The 17,603-nt window shown below is 33.8% G+C and overlaps 1 protein-coding gene across 1 annotated transcript in view; it reads right to left on the bottom strand.

Moving 5' to 3' along the window:
- The window catches only part of PKHD1L1 (PKHD1 like 1), a 153,967-nt gene that overhangs the window by 121,155 nt on the left and 15,209 nt on the right, over window positions 1-17,603 (bottom strand). The window contains exons 5-13 of the mRNA XM_030863107.2: window positions 16,219-16,276; window positions 14,880-14,973; window positions 11,725-11,778; window positions 11,122-11,195; window positions 10,166-10,208; window positions 6,211-6,281; window positions 4,941-5,051; window positions 2,918-3,007; window positions 782-1,050 (exon numbers count right to left, since the gene is read on the bottom strand). Coding sequence (XP_030718967.2) covers window positions 782-1,050; window positions 2,918-3,007; window positions 4,941-5,051; window positions 6,211-6,281; window positions 10,166-10,208; window positions 11,122-11,195; window positions 11,725-11,778; window positions 14,880-14,973; window positions 16,219-16,276 — 864 coding nt within the window. The remainder of the gene's footprint in view (window positions 1-781; window positions 1,051-2,917; window positions 3,008-4,940; window positions 5,052-6,210; window positions 6,282-10,165; window positions 10,209-11,121; window positions 11,196-11,724; window positions 11,779-14,879; window positions 14,974-16,218; window positions 16,277-17,603) is intronic.

Below are 17,603 nucleotides of genomic sequence, written 5' to 3'. Positions count from 1 at the left end.
AAAATCGGAATTCATGTGTTATAGGCAGGAATTTAAACTTGTTCATCCAGTTTGGGAGACAACCTTGCCATATATATTGTGATTCATAAAATGTTCTTATGATTTGATTCATTAGTTTCACATTTGTGAAACTGTCCTAAAGAAATAACATAAAATACAGAATAATTTAATGAACACAAATGTTCAATTGAGTATGATTTGTGGTCATAAAAAATCAGAAGTAAGTTAAAAACTTGTCAGTATGGGGAAAGGTAGTAAAGTCATGCAATAGCATACTATTCAGTCATCAAAAATGGTGTTATATAAATTATTTAATAATATGTGAAAATACTAATACATGACAAAAATGACTATAAAATTGGATGTATGATCCTATTTATGTAAAAAACAAAATACAGACAAAAGGAGATAACAGACTTTAATCTCATGACCAAGTAATAGTGAAACAGATCTAGCAGGATAGTGAAATACTTGTACTCTTCTCCAAATTTCCTATGTGTGACCATAATTCTTTCATAATAAAAATAATCTTCAATTTTAAAGGAAACATATGTGTTTTCTTTTTTGGTTAGAGAAAACTTAGGTATGGTAAAGCATTTTCTTTTAGACAATGGGTTTTCTAACAACTTTATGGTTCATACCACATGTGTTAAAATAGCCAAGAACCCACCACATAAATTCGTTAATATATTCACTGGTTTTGGTGTAGAATAAATGGGATATGTATAAAGGTTATCATATTGTTTCTATAATATCAAGTAGTGTTCTGTGGCTTCCCTACCTTATCTTCAGGAAGTCCAGTCTGGCTGAAATAGATAGCATAACGGTCATCACCTTTGATGTAGAATCTATAAACATCAGAAGCTGGAGCCACCAAAAATCCACTGAAGCGTGCAACAAATGTATCTTGTCCCATAGGCCAAAGATAGGAAGCTGAATCTACCCAACTGGTACCCATGTACCCTGGAGTTTTTTCATTGTATTCGAGTATCTCTTCAAGATGTACTGGACGGCTACTATTCCATACCTCAAGCTTTAGGCCTCTCCCACCTGAACATAACAAAATAAAAGAAGGCTTTCATCAGAATTTTCATGCAGTATCTCAATGTCTTTTACTTGGGTGGTGATTATAGGTATTCTATTTCTATTCACATTTTTACAGCATGTGTGTAAACAAAACAATTACGCATATCTCTACGTGTATCTGTACCCAGAGGACAGACTGCTGTTACGACAGTCTGCAATTTATTGTTTCACATATCTGTCCCTCAGGTTCTACACATGTAAAATGAGAGTAATACTATGATTGACAAGGCTACTATGGGGATTAGATATCATACATATGTAAAATACCTGGTACTTAGTGAATGCTTCACATAAGATAGTAATAATATAATAATTATGATTTTTGATATGACTGATGTTGCTTTGTATAGTCAAGACTCAAAACTTCAAGATTCAGACCATTTGATTACAAAATCTTCACCTTGATTATTCTCTCTAATAAAAGTTACTCAATTAATGGCTCAAAGAACAGACACTATTGGCCTTAACATTTCTGTCAGTATTTGTTTTTCTTCTTTTTAACATTACTTTGGCTCTAGGGTTTCTCCTCCTTCTTGGACAGAATCAGAGAGAGAACATTCTCATTAAAGTGAACTTACACTTGCCAGTGTAATTTTTTCCTAATCATAATGAGCCGTCTCACTTTTTATTTTTCTTCCTTAAAATACAACAAGAGTCAGGCTCAGGCCTTGGTTCAGCAGCCTTAGGCTTGTCTGGAGTGCCTGAATCTGGAAAATAATGGGTACTACTCTTCCCCTGAGTCTGGTGAGAGAAAAGCTTGAGCACTTCAACCTTTCATAGCAGCAGCATGCTCTGGTATATACAACTTTCTTTAAAGTAATCAATTATAAATATCAAAATTCTCCTCTTAAACCGGTCAATTTTTAAATATTGTTCAAAACAAGGACATTTAAGAGGTTAATAAAATGAATGTACTTGGCTTCAAATACCAATCAATGACACAATTATAAACTGATTTCACTGAGTGCACAGGATGAGATACAGAATCCATGCACACACATGCACAGCATCACGGTGGTCTAGTTGCAGATATCAAGGCCATCAGGTGCACTTTAACTGGTCACAGGTGAAAATCTGAAAAGAATTTTGTGTTCCGTTTCTCTCATCCCTGTGATCATGCCTAAATCATTCTAGACAAATAAGGATTTAACCTCTGACGTTTATTTTTTAACCAGGAATAAAGCATTTTAAAATTTTCCATGTAGCCTGTACCAAAATTTAGTAATAATCATTTGATCTGAAATAAAGGCACCCTTATACTCTATCAATAGAGTTTTCATAGGGTATCTGAGTAATTTAGGCCAGGTTTACCTCCACTGGTGCAGCCTTGATGCAGCTATATTAATAGAAAAATTTCCTAATCCAGAAAGTATAAAGATAAAAACTAGAAAGAAATTTATTATAATTCTCACTACAAATTCTAAAAAATTCAAATAATATTTTTTGTTACTATGTTACGGGCTCAATGTTTGGGTCCCCTCAAAACTCAGATGTTGAAACCTAATGCCCAATGTGATGGTATTAGGAGGTAGGGCCTAATGAATAGGATAAGTGCCCTTATGAAAGAGAGCCCACAGAGGTCTCTTCTCCCTAGCCCTGAGAAGGCCTCATCTGTGAGAAAGCAGGTCCTCACCAGATCCCCAATCTGCCAGTGCTCTGACCTTTGACTCCTATCCTCCAGAACTGTGAGAAATCAATGTTGTTTATAAGCTACCCAGTCTATGGTATTCTGTTATAACAGCCTAAACGGACTAAGACACTAAAGATATCTGTCAATAATATTCCTCTTACACAAATACAGAAATGGTCCTTCTCCCTTTTGTTGACTTACCTGGATATACAGTCCTAAGAATATCAGGTTTAGGGGGTGTCTTGCAACATATGCTGTTTTCTGTGACATTCAAAATATCACAGGCTTGACCTACAGAGAAGCAAGGGCAGAACTGTTACTACAGAGCTTCAGAATGAAAATCACATCAGTCTATCTTGGAGTGCTTTTTCAATTAAAGCTAAGTTACAAAAGCAAGAGGCAAAGTTGAAGGGTCTTAATTTCTTTTACATATTCTCCATGAAAGCTTTAGCATTCATCAATTGTCATACTTCCACAGGCTACATTTTGCTGGCAAAATCTCACAAGTCTGAGTTAGAATATTTCATAATTTCAGAGAAACAAAATACGAAATTTGATAAAATGATGTCACTGTGAAATATTTTATCTGGGTCCAAAGCAAAGCCTTATGTTTTGTTCCTTGGAGAAAGTTTCTGAATAAATCAATGATGTTCAGAATTTACAAAAGCAGATGATCCCGGTCCTCTTAGGTTAATGGTGGTTTTGTCCAACTTTTTCAAATGAAAACAAAAGGAATAATAACTTGTAAGTGGTATTTCCACAGACAGATGGAAACCAAAACAGACAAGATTCTAAATAACAGTTGTTACACATAAGCACAATTAGACTTCAGTAAGAGTGTACGTTTTAGACCCCCATGTATTCCTCACAGTGCCTCATGTAAGGTCAGCCCTCATTAACTATTTACTGAAACGGAAATAACCCATGAACAGTGAAGCAAGGGAAATGGAGGAAAGTATCTTTGCCACATTTTGTTTGGTGGCCTGGAAAATGGATACTTCAACACAACCTTTCACTATTTTGAATGCTTTGTGAATGCAAGATCATTGAACTAGAAAACAGTACATTTTAACAGTATATTAAACTAACTTAACCCATTTTGTTTGGAGCAAAGATACAAAAACTGATCATTATTTTCAAGAAATTATTGAGGATTCAAAATCTCAAATCTGGCTGTAACATTAATGGCAATGAAATATAAAAAAATTTAACATGTTATCTTTGCATATCAGTTGTATCATAATATCAGATCGTAAAACATATTATATATATTAAAAATATTTTATGTCCCTGCTTCTAATATTTAAAATATAGTATCTGATCAGAATAACATATTATATGAAAGTTTAAAATCTTTTGGCCTATGCAGGTGGCCAGCAAGGATTCATTGGGATAGGAAAGACATTATATGAATGTTACACGAGGTTGCTTTCTATGAATTTCTTTTCTTGAAATCACATCTTGGCTGGCTCATTAGCATGTTCCTTAAAAGCAGAAAGTACCTAAGCAGCAGGCTCTATCAGAAAAATTACGTGCCAGGTGCATGGGCAGACATCCTGTCCCCTGCACATCAAGGTAGGTAAGGTCATTATAACTGAGTGGGAAGACCCCCACTGTTACATTCATCCCCAACTTCCTATTTGAGCTGCCTAGCACCCTACCTCTGAACAGATCTGGACCAGACATATAAAAGTGATGCATAACCAGAGAATCAAACCTGATGTGCAGCTGTGAACATATAACACATTAATTGATGCTCCTTCTAAGGCCAATATCATCTATAATTACTGATGTCCAGATAAGGCACCGTATATGACAAGGGGATGAGGAGAGTATCCCTAAATACCACTTTAAATTTCCCATAATTACCTAACACTTTAAGAAATAATAACAGTTCAAAAAGGTAATTTAAGAGTCTATTAAATAGAGGGTACGTGTGTCGCTAAGTGTGGTGAGGAATTTGTTGATGGCAGCCATGATGCTGCCGTGCAGTGCCCTTCGGTGCTGACCTCAAAGCCCAAATCTTGGTCATATAAAGGCTGCAAGGAGTGGTCCTCACTGGAGAATTGCAGTGGGAAAAAGCATCAAGCCCCAGAACCAAATGCCCATCTGAAAATACACAGCTTTTAAATTAAGCATTAATTAAGAAAAGACTGTTATTCTTCTTAGATGTTATTAAAGAAAAGGAAGGATTGGTTCTTTTATTAAAAATCATGAAAATTACCTCCAACAAAAACTCGGACTGGGAAATCTGTCTCATCAAAGAACCGTCCACTTATTGTTAGCATGGTGCCGCCTTGAATGCTTCCTTGTGAAGGTGAAACCTTAGTGACCTCTGGGAGGGGGAGGGGAAGGACAAGAAATACAATGTCATGAATATTACACATAAACACAAATGTTTGATTTTTACCAATTTTCCAAATTGCCTAGCCATAGTACATAACACAGTGAAGGTACTGGATTACCAAATGAAAGTATCAGGTGTTTCATTATTTTGTCTCTGATGCAATCCTGCAAAGAGGACTATAAACATGGCTTTCACAGAGACCTACATCTTCTGGGGACCAGGCGTTAGTGGTAACTAGTACTAAAGAGACACTGGTAACAGAAGGATCCAGAGAACAAGGAAAACCTGGGCTGAGCATAGATGTTTGGTTCCAAAAGAAAACAGGAAGGCAAAGAGAACAGCCTATGCTGTTGAAGAATGAATCTTCCTTATATTTATGGGCCAACATCTTATATTTTTTTCATATACTAATACATTAACTATGATTGGAATTCTTGTGGCTTTATATATAAAAGTCTTAGGTATATTGGTAAAATAGCCCAGTGCATAACATATGGTAGATTCTTATTAAAATTTATCCTTATTAGTTCAATCTATCAAAGTTCTATGTATTTTTACATAGGAGTTTCACATTAAATAAGTTTCTAGAAAAAGCCAGGATAGATGATATTTGATTGATTCCAAGACATACATTTTTTTCACATTTGAACATCTTTGAAATCTGAATCATCCCAGACCTGGAAGGAAGTACAATTCTTCCAGAAGGGTTTGTGTTTGCTTCTGACACTCGCCTAGGGGCACTACCAACCTTAGACCTCATTAAATTAAAATAAATTATGATCTGCTTGAGGATTCTTTTGGACCACACTGACAGCATAAATCTCAGAGAGTGCTGGTTTGTGGTTTCAATTGACAGCAGAGATTTTTTTTCCTCCCTTGATCAACAGCCCAAGTTGAGATGCACAAGTTTCCCTGCTGTCTCTTTTAGAGTGATAAGTGTATTTCTCAATCAACCTTACACCAGAAATGTAGTTTTCGGGATCGTAGCTTAATGTCAGGACTTCCTATTTCACTCCTCATCTTAGGTGTGTTTCCTTTCTTAGAATTACGTAACATAATATAGTACACTTTACAGTCACTGTTGTATTTGATTTGATGAAATATCTCTTCTCCCGCCCCCCACCCCACACACAGAAAGGTCACATACCTGCATACGTTTGAAACATTGAAATTTTATTGAGAGAAGAAACAAAATATGCCATTTTTTGTGGTAAACTCCTGTTTAAAAAAAGTAAAAATTCTTGCTTTAAAAATGACCTTTATTTTAGGAAACTGTTTCTTTCTTTCTTTTTTTTTACTTTAGTGATAGAAATCATATAATTTACAAAGGAGCAGGAAAGAACTTTTCAGGAGGATAAAATTGTTCTACATCCTGATTTAGTTATTGATTACACAAATACGTGAAGATATATTTGTCAGAACTCACTGAACTGCACACTTAAAATATGTACATTTTATTATATGCAAATTATACTTCAATAAAGTAAGAATTTATATTAACATAAAAAATAAACAGACAGGAGGACTGCCCTTCATAAAAGCCGGGCTCTACTGATGACCACCCCAGAGTGCTCTATGCTCTTATAACCCATTTACTGTCAGAATAACTAACATTATTGAACACTTATCAGGTATGCTAAGATTTTTAAGCTTTTAAGCTAAGATTTTTTAAGCTTTTAATTTATTACGCTATTAAATTTTCAATTTCATATTCCATGAAGTAGGTAAAACTCAGAGAATTTTTATCTTAGTCAAGATCACAAAGACAGTAAGTAGCAGAAATAGAATTTGAGCTCAGGCAGTTTGAGTCCAGAGCCCTGGGTACTATACTACACAGTTCTCCTCTCTTGCCACTAACTTACATGAGAATACAAATGGATGACAGCAAGTTCACAACAGTCCACCAGAGTTAAGTCACCCTTAATAAACACAGAACCTATTCATATTTTTGACAGATACATACTTGCACTTCCATAGTCTAGAGGATTAGGAAAGGAAGGAATCTGATCCTAAAATTAAATGCTGTTCTCTTAATTACCTCAATTAAATTCATAATTAGAAAAGTTAAGAAATTCTAATATTAAGACCTAAACCCATTCACCCTAATTATAACACAATGAACTGGAATCTAAAAGGATAATGCAAATCTTGTGGTGGAGACCAAGAGTTAACTCCCTGTAAGTCTAACACAGGCATTATAATTTGCATTTGCAAAGCTAAAGAGCCCCTGAAAATATTTTATGCTAAATTAGTTATTTAAGAAGTTCATACTAGATTTTATATTTTTATGTTATAAGCTTTTCAGCTGATTTCTCAAAGATCTGAAATGATGCCAGTTCCGACAATGTTGTCTGGGGTCAGATCCTGCATCTGAAAAATTAACTCTGCTTTTTAAGTTGGTGGGAAAATTGCCTCCTGAAATAAAATTTGAATGTAATTTATTTGGTATGACACTGAGGTGATTTTCACTAATTCATTGATAATGACTAGGCATTTCTCAATTAAGCGAGCCTCATCTAAACCTTATCAGTTTGAAACAGCTGTTGTTTGAACTTGGGGTAATAGAAGAGAGAAGGTTGGTTATTAAAAGAAATACAGAATGCATACAATATTGTAAATCAACTAAACTTCAAAAAAAAAAGAAATACAGAATGGGTGCCACAATACTGTCTAATTGGTTCATCTGATATTCAGGAATACTCCTGAAATTTGTAAAATATGGATTTTATAACTTATAAAATGACAATGTTTTTAAACGCCATGTAATCTTAAAACTAGGCTCTTAAGTAGTAAATGTCATATTTTTAACAGTTATCTTAAATTCATAAGATTGTTTTATATAGAAACACAATTTCTTAAATTCTGAGACACTAATACAAAAGGAAATCCATTGACTTAAAAAGGAAAAAAATGATTATAAGTCAAGATCACAGAACTAACAATTTTATGCAATATTTTTGCCTGTATATGTGCAAATTTTCTGACATTTTAAAATTGAAAATTGGGGACATGTTAATGCCACATATTGACTTATGTATACTTATTAATCACATTCAAGCTTGATCACTCAAATGTTCTATTTTGGGGTAATTATTTCTCTGAGAGACATATGATGGATTTGGCAATTAGTACCTTTCATACAGACTCAGGACTAAGAAGTCACACATTGAGAGCATAAAAGAACCATATATAGTTCATGAAATAATTTAAAACTGAGTAATTGTTGCTTCTGACATATTTTTCTAGTATTTTCAATAAAATCCTATTGTCTAATCTTATCAAATTATATGTAAGTAGGCCATGTCCTTGCAGCAAATCACAGTTAAGTCATGGGACTGTGTCATTTCCCCATGTAAATCATAAAGGTAAATCTTAGCACCGTTTACATATCATCCACTCTGGCTTATCTTGAATTATAATATTCTTCATGGTTTTAGAACAGTATATATTATTCTATAATGAAGTGTCCAGTGGGAATTCTCTGGCGGTCCAGTGGTTAGGACTTGGTGCTTTCACTGCCAGGGCCTGTGGTCAATCCCTGGTCGTGGAATTAAGATCCTGCAAGCTGCGTGGCACAGCCCAAAAAACTGTTAAAAAATTTTTTTAAAAAGAAAATACACTCCCTGTGCTTTGGGGACCCACAATTTAAAAAAAAACAGTGTCCAGCCCAGGTTTATAACTTGGTAATAAACATATTGCCTCTAGGTGTCTAGAACTAGCTCATGCCTAAATACAGTGATAATGGATTTGGTTTCACCGACTCAACTGCATTTCCATACATGCAGGGACCAAATCTCACCCTTCTCTTGCAGTCTGTAAACAATGAACAGGAATAACATCTACTCTGATTACAATATTGCCACTCTTTCCAAACTTCTAAGCACTGAGTCTCTCTTCAGAGACAAAAAAGAAATCAATAGACCTATTTTATCATTGGTCTACTACTGACATATTAGGACTGGATGGCTAAATCTTGTGACTTATTTGGATTTCTATCAACCAGCTCATTTTCCCAGTGGAAGATGCTATGACATTTTGGGAAGAATAATTCATTTAGGTTTGGCACATCATGGTCCTGCCCATAAAAGGCCATTAGCATGCTATAGTTAGTGGGACTGCCAACAAATGCCACCCCCCCCACATTTGCAAATACTCCAGGAGTGGGGTGATCCCACCATGTTAGAGAATCCTGAGTCAGGATGTTAAATACTGATGAGATGTGGTTCTGTGACTGAAACCCTCCATCAGTCATGGCAGAGCACTGGAATAAAAGGCTTAGGCCCTGGAGTCAGACTGCATGGGTTCACATTCTAGCTCTGCTTCCTACCAGCTGAATATCCTTGGGCAAATTATTTAATGTTCCTAAGCCTCATTTTCCCAGTGTGCAATATGGGGTGGATGATAACATTCAATTTATATGTTCTTTGGGAGTATTAAACTAGATAATATATGTAAAGTGCCTAACACCATGCCTGCTACTAAATGTTCATTATTATTATCTATAATATGACATTTGCAACATGTGTTGAGACTTGCATATTCTGATATTTCTGTAAGCGTGTGATGGTCTTTCTGACTGAAATTAGGATAACTGGAAATAAGTTCTAGTTTTACTAAAAATCATAAATATAAGTTATTAACATTGGTGTTAAAATGAACAATTAAAAGCTATAAATACCATCTTTCAAAACTCTATTTGTCCTGACACTTTAAGAGAAAACCATTATCAGGTAATATTAACCATGAGGTTTTATTTATTCTTACATTAGTTCAAATCAAAATTTAATTACTTAGCTATCAAAACAATTTTAATTAAATAAGAAGGATGACAAAACATAAAATAACACTTTATAATATCACAATCAAAGATTTTTTTAGTTATTGTTTTAGGTAATGCTAGATTTCCCAACAATTGGAAGGCCATGTCTGAGGCACAAATTATGAGTGACCAGGAGTTACAGATCCCTTAAATGTTAATTTGGGGGAAGAAAATGATTAATTTTTTAATCTAGGGATCTATATAGCACAAAGTAAATGTACACTTTTATTTTATTTACCCAGTTGAATTAATTATGAAAATTATTATTTACAAAATGACCTACCTTCCATAATCACTATCCAAGATGAAGCTGACATTGTGATGACCTGGAATTAATTAATATATGCAATCAATTAAATTCTCAATCACAGGAGAACAATAACTCTGTATTATAAAGCTGATTTAAAACAAAGAAAAGAAATATAAAATTAACACTGTAATTATGCAACCGTCTACTAATCCTCAAAGAAATGAAAACTGAAATATCTTAAAGTACCTAGTACTTTAAGATATACAAAATAATATATCTCAAGGTTATAACCAGGAAAACCTGACAAAATATAATAATGAATGAAGGAGAAGAAAAGAATATATATGTAACCATATTGCCCTCAATTTTCTTTCATTCATTTAACAGCTATTTAATTGAGTCAGACACTCAGCTATGGGTTGAGAGATGCAGGGTGAGCACACAGTTTGCTCTTCTCAAAGAGCACACTGCCAAGTGGAGGATACAGTCAGTCAAAAGCAATGACACAGAGAACTAAAAACTGTGATAAAGCTATCAATCAGAAGGAGAACGAACTTTGAGAATGTAAGGCTGGGGATCAGGGTTTTTTGAAGACATGACATTTTATCTGAAACTCTCGGGATGGGAAGTTTGCAAAGGTCCTGAGACAGAAGGAATAAAGCTCATTCAATAACTGAAAGGTTTATGAGTCTGAAGTACATAGAGCAAGGAGAAAAAAACAGAGTAAAAGTAAAGCTACAGGTAGATTAGTAATGGCATCATCTGGATGACAGAAGAAAAGAAAAAAGAAACTTGAAGAAGCTTACTTCAATGTCAACCTTAGAAAAAGGTAATTCATACATGCTTACATGACACTGAAAAGAAGCCAAGGTAAAGAGGAAATGCTAATTTAAAAAAAAAGGGATGAGGCCACAGGAGAGGTCTAAGAGAATACAAAACAAGGAAATAGGCATTTCTGAGAACAATGAAGAATGACGACTGACACTTACCAATGTAAGTTCCAGTCGTCTTACAAATCATAGAACCCATGTCTCCATTTGGGTGATCTAGTTTTAGACCATACCTAATAAAATATATATGTTAATTTCAAAGTTTATATTGACACTAAAGTTTTAAAATATTGTGTTTCCCTTAAAAACATCTTATGAATTTCAGAATATATATCAGGATAGAAACTGTTGCTACAACAAAAATTTTTGTAAAATGAAAATACTTCCCAGTCTTGGTTGAAGTTATTTGAATAAAACTTCATTTGAAAATTAAATATTTTGTAATTAATTTGGTTATCCCCATTGATATTCCTTTCAAAGAATTTAAAACATTACCAAGTGAAACAATTATTTGATAAAGGTATTTCTCAAAACATCTTTCTCAAAATAATCTAAAAGCAGTTCATATCATACTATACGGGAGATAGTAGATATCAGGTTACATCTAACTATATAAACGATTGATAATTTACTATAAAAATATTACAATCTATACTGTTATAAAGCATTCAGCTATGCAATATTGCTAGAAATTACTATTTAAATCTAGTATGTTTGTATCTACTATTTATTTTTCTAAAGAAAATTATTTGAATTACTTACAAATTATCAGATTGTGGTATGAGAAGTTCACAGGGCATTCCTCCAATATAAACTCTGTATAAATATTTTATTGGAAATGATCAAATTGTGTTTAATACATTATTTCAAAATGCTCTCCTCCCACCAAGTTTACTGCTACCTTATATTTTTTTCCCAATCACTTATTATTATCCATCATTCATTCACTCAACAAACACCTATTGACCACTTATTATGCTACAGTTTTTGCTCTAGGTACTGGAACACATCAGTGGACAGAACAAAGATCCCTGCCCTTATAGGACTGACATTCTAACTTGGGGAGAATGACAATAAACATGATAATAATAACATATTTGGTGTGTTAGAAAGTGATAAATACTATGGGAATAGAAAATGTAGATAATGGGGACTCTTCCACCTGAAGTTCAATTAATTCAAATACAAAATATAATTTTCTAGTTAAGTTTCATACTATAAGAATTAAACAAGGCCCACAGCAGAGGTCCCACAAAGTAACTGGATGAAAAGGATGTCTAACAGCATCAGTGTCAATGAAATGTGAACAAGAAGCTGCAAAGGATTAGAAGCTGAGAGGAAAATCTGCCTTCACGTTTCCCCAGCTGACTAGGTCAACCCATTGCTTTAAGGCTGATAGAACCCAAGGAGATCGGAGGCTTGCAGGTAACTGACTGCTATCACATTCTTTGCACCATCAGAACAAACCCCCAGTTTCTGGGACAGCAAATCCCATACTCAAAATAAGGCCAGATACAAACCTCAACTATAAAAAATAGGGACTTCTATTTGCAGAGAACTTTGAACATTTAATATACACACAAATTCTTTCATTTGATCATTACATTAGGTTGTAAAGAAGTAAACTGAATTACTGTAACCATTTTAGAGATTTATGAATTCATATTCTCTTTCTAACTTCTTGCCTCACTGCAACTAAATTATACATTTAGCAGCAAACATTTACAGGCACTTACCACATTTAGTCCTTGCAACTACCTTATGGGTTAGTAACTATTACCCTTCCATTTCACAGACGAAGAGACTGAGGCAGGGAGGTTAAGTAGTTTGCCCAAGCCTGCAGTCAGTAAGGGACAGAGCAGGAATTCAAACCCAGACAGTCCTACTCCAATGTGTGCTCTTAACCGCACCCCGTAATTCCCAAAGTGGTCTGGGTTTGCCTTTCTATGGTAATACTAACCTATTTGGCCTTAAATACATACATTTAACTTTTTTTCTCATCTGATCTCTTAGACCAAAAGTGCCTTAGTAGGCACTAGGTCCTTCAGTCATTTGTATGTCCTCTATCATTTGCACCCGGTCTGAATTTGGAGATTTGGCCAAATTGACAAGACTTGTGAGAAGCAAAAGCAGCTTGAGCACTTGGGTCTCCTGACGTCCTGCCCAGGACTCGGCCCATTGTTTCCTAGTAACAGAATTCAGGCACAGTGAAATGCCTTGAGGGCCCCAGTGTCACAATGAATGTGGTAGAAATGAGATAAATGCAGTTCTAAAACCTTTGTCCCTCCTATTAATAGGTGTGTGAATTTTTTTCTATTTATATATAGTATCTCAGGGTTACCAGAGTATAGGGGCTGGGTAGCCTGTCCTCTGAGGTCTCTTCTGACTGTGATGCTGTGATTTCATGAAATAATTTTTATCCATTCCTTTGTATTAAACAGATACAGTAGTTGTATTAGTTGTATTGTATTCAACTGTAGTTGTATTCAACTACAGTGGAGAAAGAAAAGGAATCACTTTGAAAGTTAAACTTTCTATTTTCTGCCATCATTAGGGAAAGGATGACTTAGAGAACCCAAATTAAGAATTGGAATATAAGACATTCATAACACTAGGGGGTGTGGGGAAGGGATGGACTGGGAGTTTGGGGTTAGTAGATGCAAACTACTACATATAGAATGGATGACCAACAAGGTCCTACTGTGTAACAGGGAACTATGTTCAATGTCCTGGGATAAACCATAATGAAAAGAATATAAAAAAAGAATGTATATATATGTATAACTGAGTCACTTTGCTGTATAGCAGAAATTAACACATTATAAATCAACTATACTTCAATTTTTAAAAAAGACATTCATAACACTCAACTATATGGAAATACACAAAATCTTTAGTTATACTAAACTGTCCATATGAAAAGTTAAATATTTGTTTCTCTATTTTAGTAGTTCTTTTATTATAAGATCAACATGAATATTTCTAGACTATTATAGATTCATACAAATGTGATTTAACTGAGAGTTCTACTCCACAGAATGCCAGATAAATTATCTTTATTTCATTTAGTAAAACCTTTCAAGTTGCATGTTTTACAAAATTATATATGCATATGTATGTGTATGTGTGCTGTCTGAGTTATTATTTATCCATTTATTCATTTTAGATATGTATTCAGTAAGCATGAAGCATCTTGAAAGCTATGATACTGATTCTGTAGGAAGTGAACAGGACTTTCAGTCTTTCAAGGCAGGACTGAGATAACCCCACCTATGCTAGAGGAAGATAACTCTAGTGACAGTGCTAGTTTCCTACCCAAAAGGTGGAAACTGGTATTTTTTGATGTTAGGTAACCAGCCAATGTTACCATTTGGTCCACAGTTAGTATATGGAGGAACCAGGATTCACATCCTAGTCTGTTAATAAACTATTGACAGTTTTAAGTTTCAGCACTGTCCCATACATGACATGCAGTAGAAAAAGTGCCAAATTGCCTGTTAGGAGACTTGTGTTCTCCTCCTGACCTTGACTAAGTGATGGACTTCCAGGCTTCCGAGGTTTTTGTTTAATATGTACAAAATGAGGCAGTTAGATTAAGTAACAAAATTCTCCAGTGATGAAGTTCTGTGACTTTAGCTTAATTACTATTGGACTTGCTTCCACGTACCTTCTATAAATAAAATCCATGATAGAAAAATAAGCAATTATGTCATACTAAAAGAGAAAGGTATACTGGCCATTGCTTCTTTGTCAATGAATCATGGCAACAGTCTATTTTTCTTCCTCTAATATGGCTGAAAACCACTCGTTAATCCCATCACATTGTAGTGGTTTTTAATATCATTGGACCCATTATTCATGGGATAGCATATCTCATTTATGAATTATAAGAATACGTTTCCACATCGAAAACTTACCTTAAAATCCTAACATTTTTCCCATTTGAGCTTAGTGCTATATTACTTCCATAGACATCAGTGAAGATTCTGCCCTGGATTGTTATTAGTGTACCTAAAAACAAAACAAAGAAAAAGCTCTGTGTAAGATTATCTATCCATATACCCATACACTAAATATGAAAACTTTAGAGGTTTTCCCAATAAAACAAGCATCCAGACCCTTACATCTTGTGTTCACTACTATTGTTTAGCATTGTTCTGAAAGTTCTAATACAATAAACCATGAACAAATAATTATAGTATTAAAGAGATATCTATAAGTATTTATAGCTTAAAGAGGTGTTTCGTGGAAGATAGGATGAATTATTCAATAAATATTGCTTGGGTCATGGGTGATTTATTTGAAAAAAATGTAAATAAGATCCCTACCTTATGCCAAAAAGTGAAATAAATTCTAGGTGAAATAAAAATTAAATATAAACAATAAAACCATACAAACTCTTGAAAAATAAGTGAAAATTTATATAATATTTGTATAATCGGGATGGTGGGATCTTCTACAGCATAAAAATAAAGGGAGAAATAACAAAGGTTAAGATCTACAGATTAGATAATAAAAATTAAGTGTCTGAATGATAGAAACATCACTAATAAATTTTAAAAGCAAATAATAAATTCAAAACATATTTCCCATCTATATGACGTATATATGGTTAATATTCTTAAAATGTAAAGAATTCTTGCAACTTAATATGAAAAAAAATGACTAGCCTTAAAAAGAGAGATGAACCAATAATTTATAAAAAGAAGAGATACAAATGGTTAATAAATACAAAATTAATTACATAAGTCAAAGAACTGGAAATATTCAAAAAAAACCCAACTATATTCTTCACATAAATTCTTTTTTTAAAAGAAAAAGAAAAGGAGAAAAGGCCTCCTGCCTTCCAGCACCCAGTGTCCACTGGGCTTGGAGCGGGTGGAGCCAGGGTCAGCGCCTTAGAAGAAGGTATAGGAGTAGAATTTTTCACATAAATTCTTGAAATAAAATGAGTACCTAGAATTGTTAAGGTTATAGAAAAAGGCATTTTCATATATTCCTGTTGGAATTATAAACTGGTATAACTATAGCTATTATAATAAACACTGGAAGCAAACTAATGCTCAATAGAGAGAAAGTCTAATACATTATAATAGATTCAGATGCAGCTATTAAAAAGCATTAAAAAATTTTTTTAGTTGTTTTATAATCAGAAAATGCTATTTATAAATTTTTAGGTATCATAATAAGTTTATGTACTAAAAATTAATTAACTATTATAAACAAAAAAGATATTTCAGCTGTCATATAACAGACCTGGAGTTCCAGATAAAGGTGTGATGCTCCTTATTGTTGGGGTTCTGAAACTTTTTGCCTGTAAAATAATATTGTTGATAAGCAGTCATCTCTATTTTGGTCCTAGTTTTATGAAATATCTCGGCTTCTTACATTATTTATATTTGAACAATATCCATAATATGACTGTCAAAATATTCCTTTTATATATGAGAAATAAAGTTCAGAATATTACTCCGATTATTCAAAATCTTTTCCTTACCCCCTAAAAATCCTCTTTCATTTCAAAGTGTTTCTACTTGGAATTTTAAAATTCAATCATCCTTTTGTTATCAGTGTAAGTCAAACCACAGTAATAAGGCTCTCTGGTAAAGACTTTTAAGAATTTGGTGGAATAAAATTAAAGAAAGCCTACTTTGGGTTAAGATTATAAAGAAAAAATAACAAAGCATTTTTCAAAAACATAGAAGCAAAACTTGGAAAGAGTTCATCAGAGTAAGGTTTAGTAACTAAGCTAACGATAATTTTCTAGAGTTATACAAAATATACTTAGAACACCACCTGACACATTGGCTATTATTATTCAAGTAAACATATGCCAACTTCTTTTTAAAAGACAAAATGAGAAATAATTACCACAAAAGGGAAATTTGAAAAACAAAATTAATTCTGAACAGGCAAAAAGCAGAGCTGATAGACAAAGTTTCCTCAATAACTGGGATACATCTAGTTATTGTGTAACTGGGATACATCATACATCTACATGTATGATCTACATACATGTAGATCAACATCTACACCTAAAAACAAATAATGTAGGAGAAAAACAAGCTAGAAATAGATCAAGAACAGTCCATCTGCACAAACACAAGGGTACCTCAGAAAAACAGAAGAGGACAGAAACACGGGCTGTATTTTTAAGGAATAACTGAAATTTTTTGGAGGAGGAAGGTTGCTGGTGGCGAAAAAGATGGCCTCTACGTGAATACAAAAATTATATAAGCAAAATAACCTAACACAAATTAGACTCTCACTAAATGTCAGCTGTCCCCCCGCTCATTCTCATTCAGGAATAACCTAAAAGAAAGATGCCCAGATACTTAAAGTAAAAGGACAGATTTCTTTCAGACTTCCAAGAAGAGATACATTTTTGAAATTTGAGGCTAAGAATGACTTCAGACTCATTCTTTCACACTTCAGAAATGGTTAATGGAGAATCTATGTAAAAGTAATAAGTAATATAATACCTAGTCAAATGGACTTTGGGCAAAATATCATTTTTAGAGGTAGTAAAGGAAAAGCTATAGGAACTACCAAGTTGTGTGTAAATCAATCTCTCTAAGCCACAGTGCACTCATATAAATTACATCTGTGGCAAAAAATAACTGAAGAGTGCATATTAAACA

Source organism: Globicephala melas, chromosome 17 (assembly GCF_963455315.2).
Source record: "Globicephala melas chromosome 17, mGloMel1.2, whole genome shotgun sequence".
Classification (NCBI taxonomy): domain Eukaryota; kingdom Metazoa; phylum Chordata; class Mammalia; order Artiodactyla; family Delphinidae; genus Globicephala; species Globicephala melas.
The sequence above is the reverse complement of the archived record's forward strand: the minus strand, read 5'-3'. Positions and strand labels throughout refer to the sequence as shown.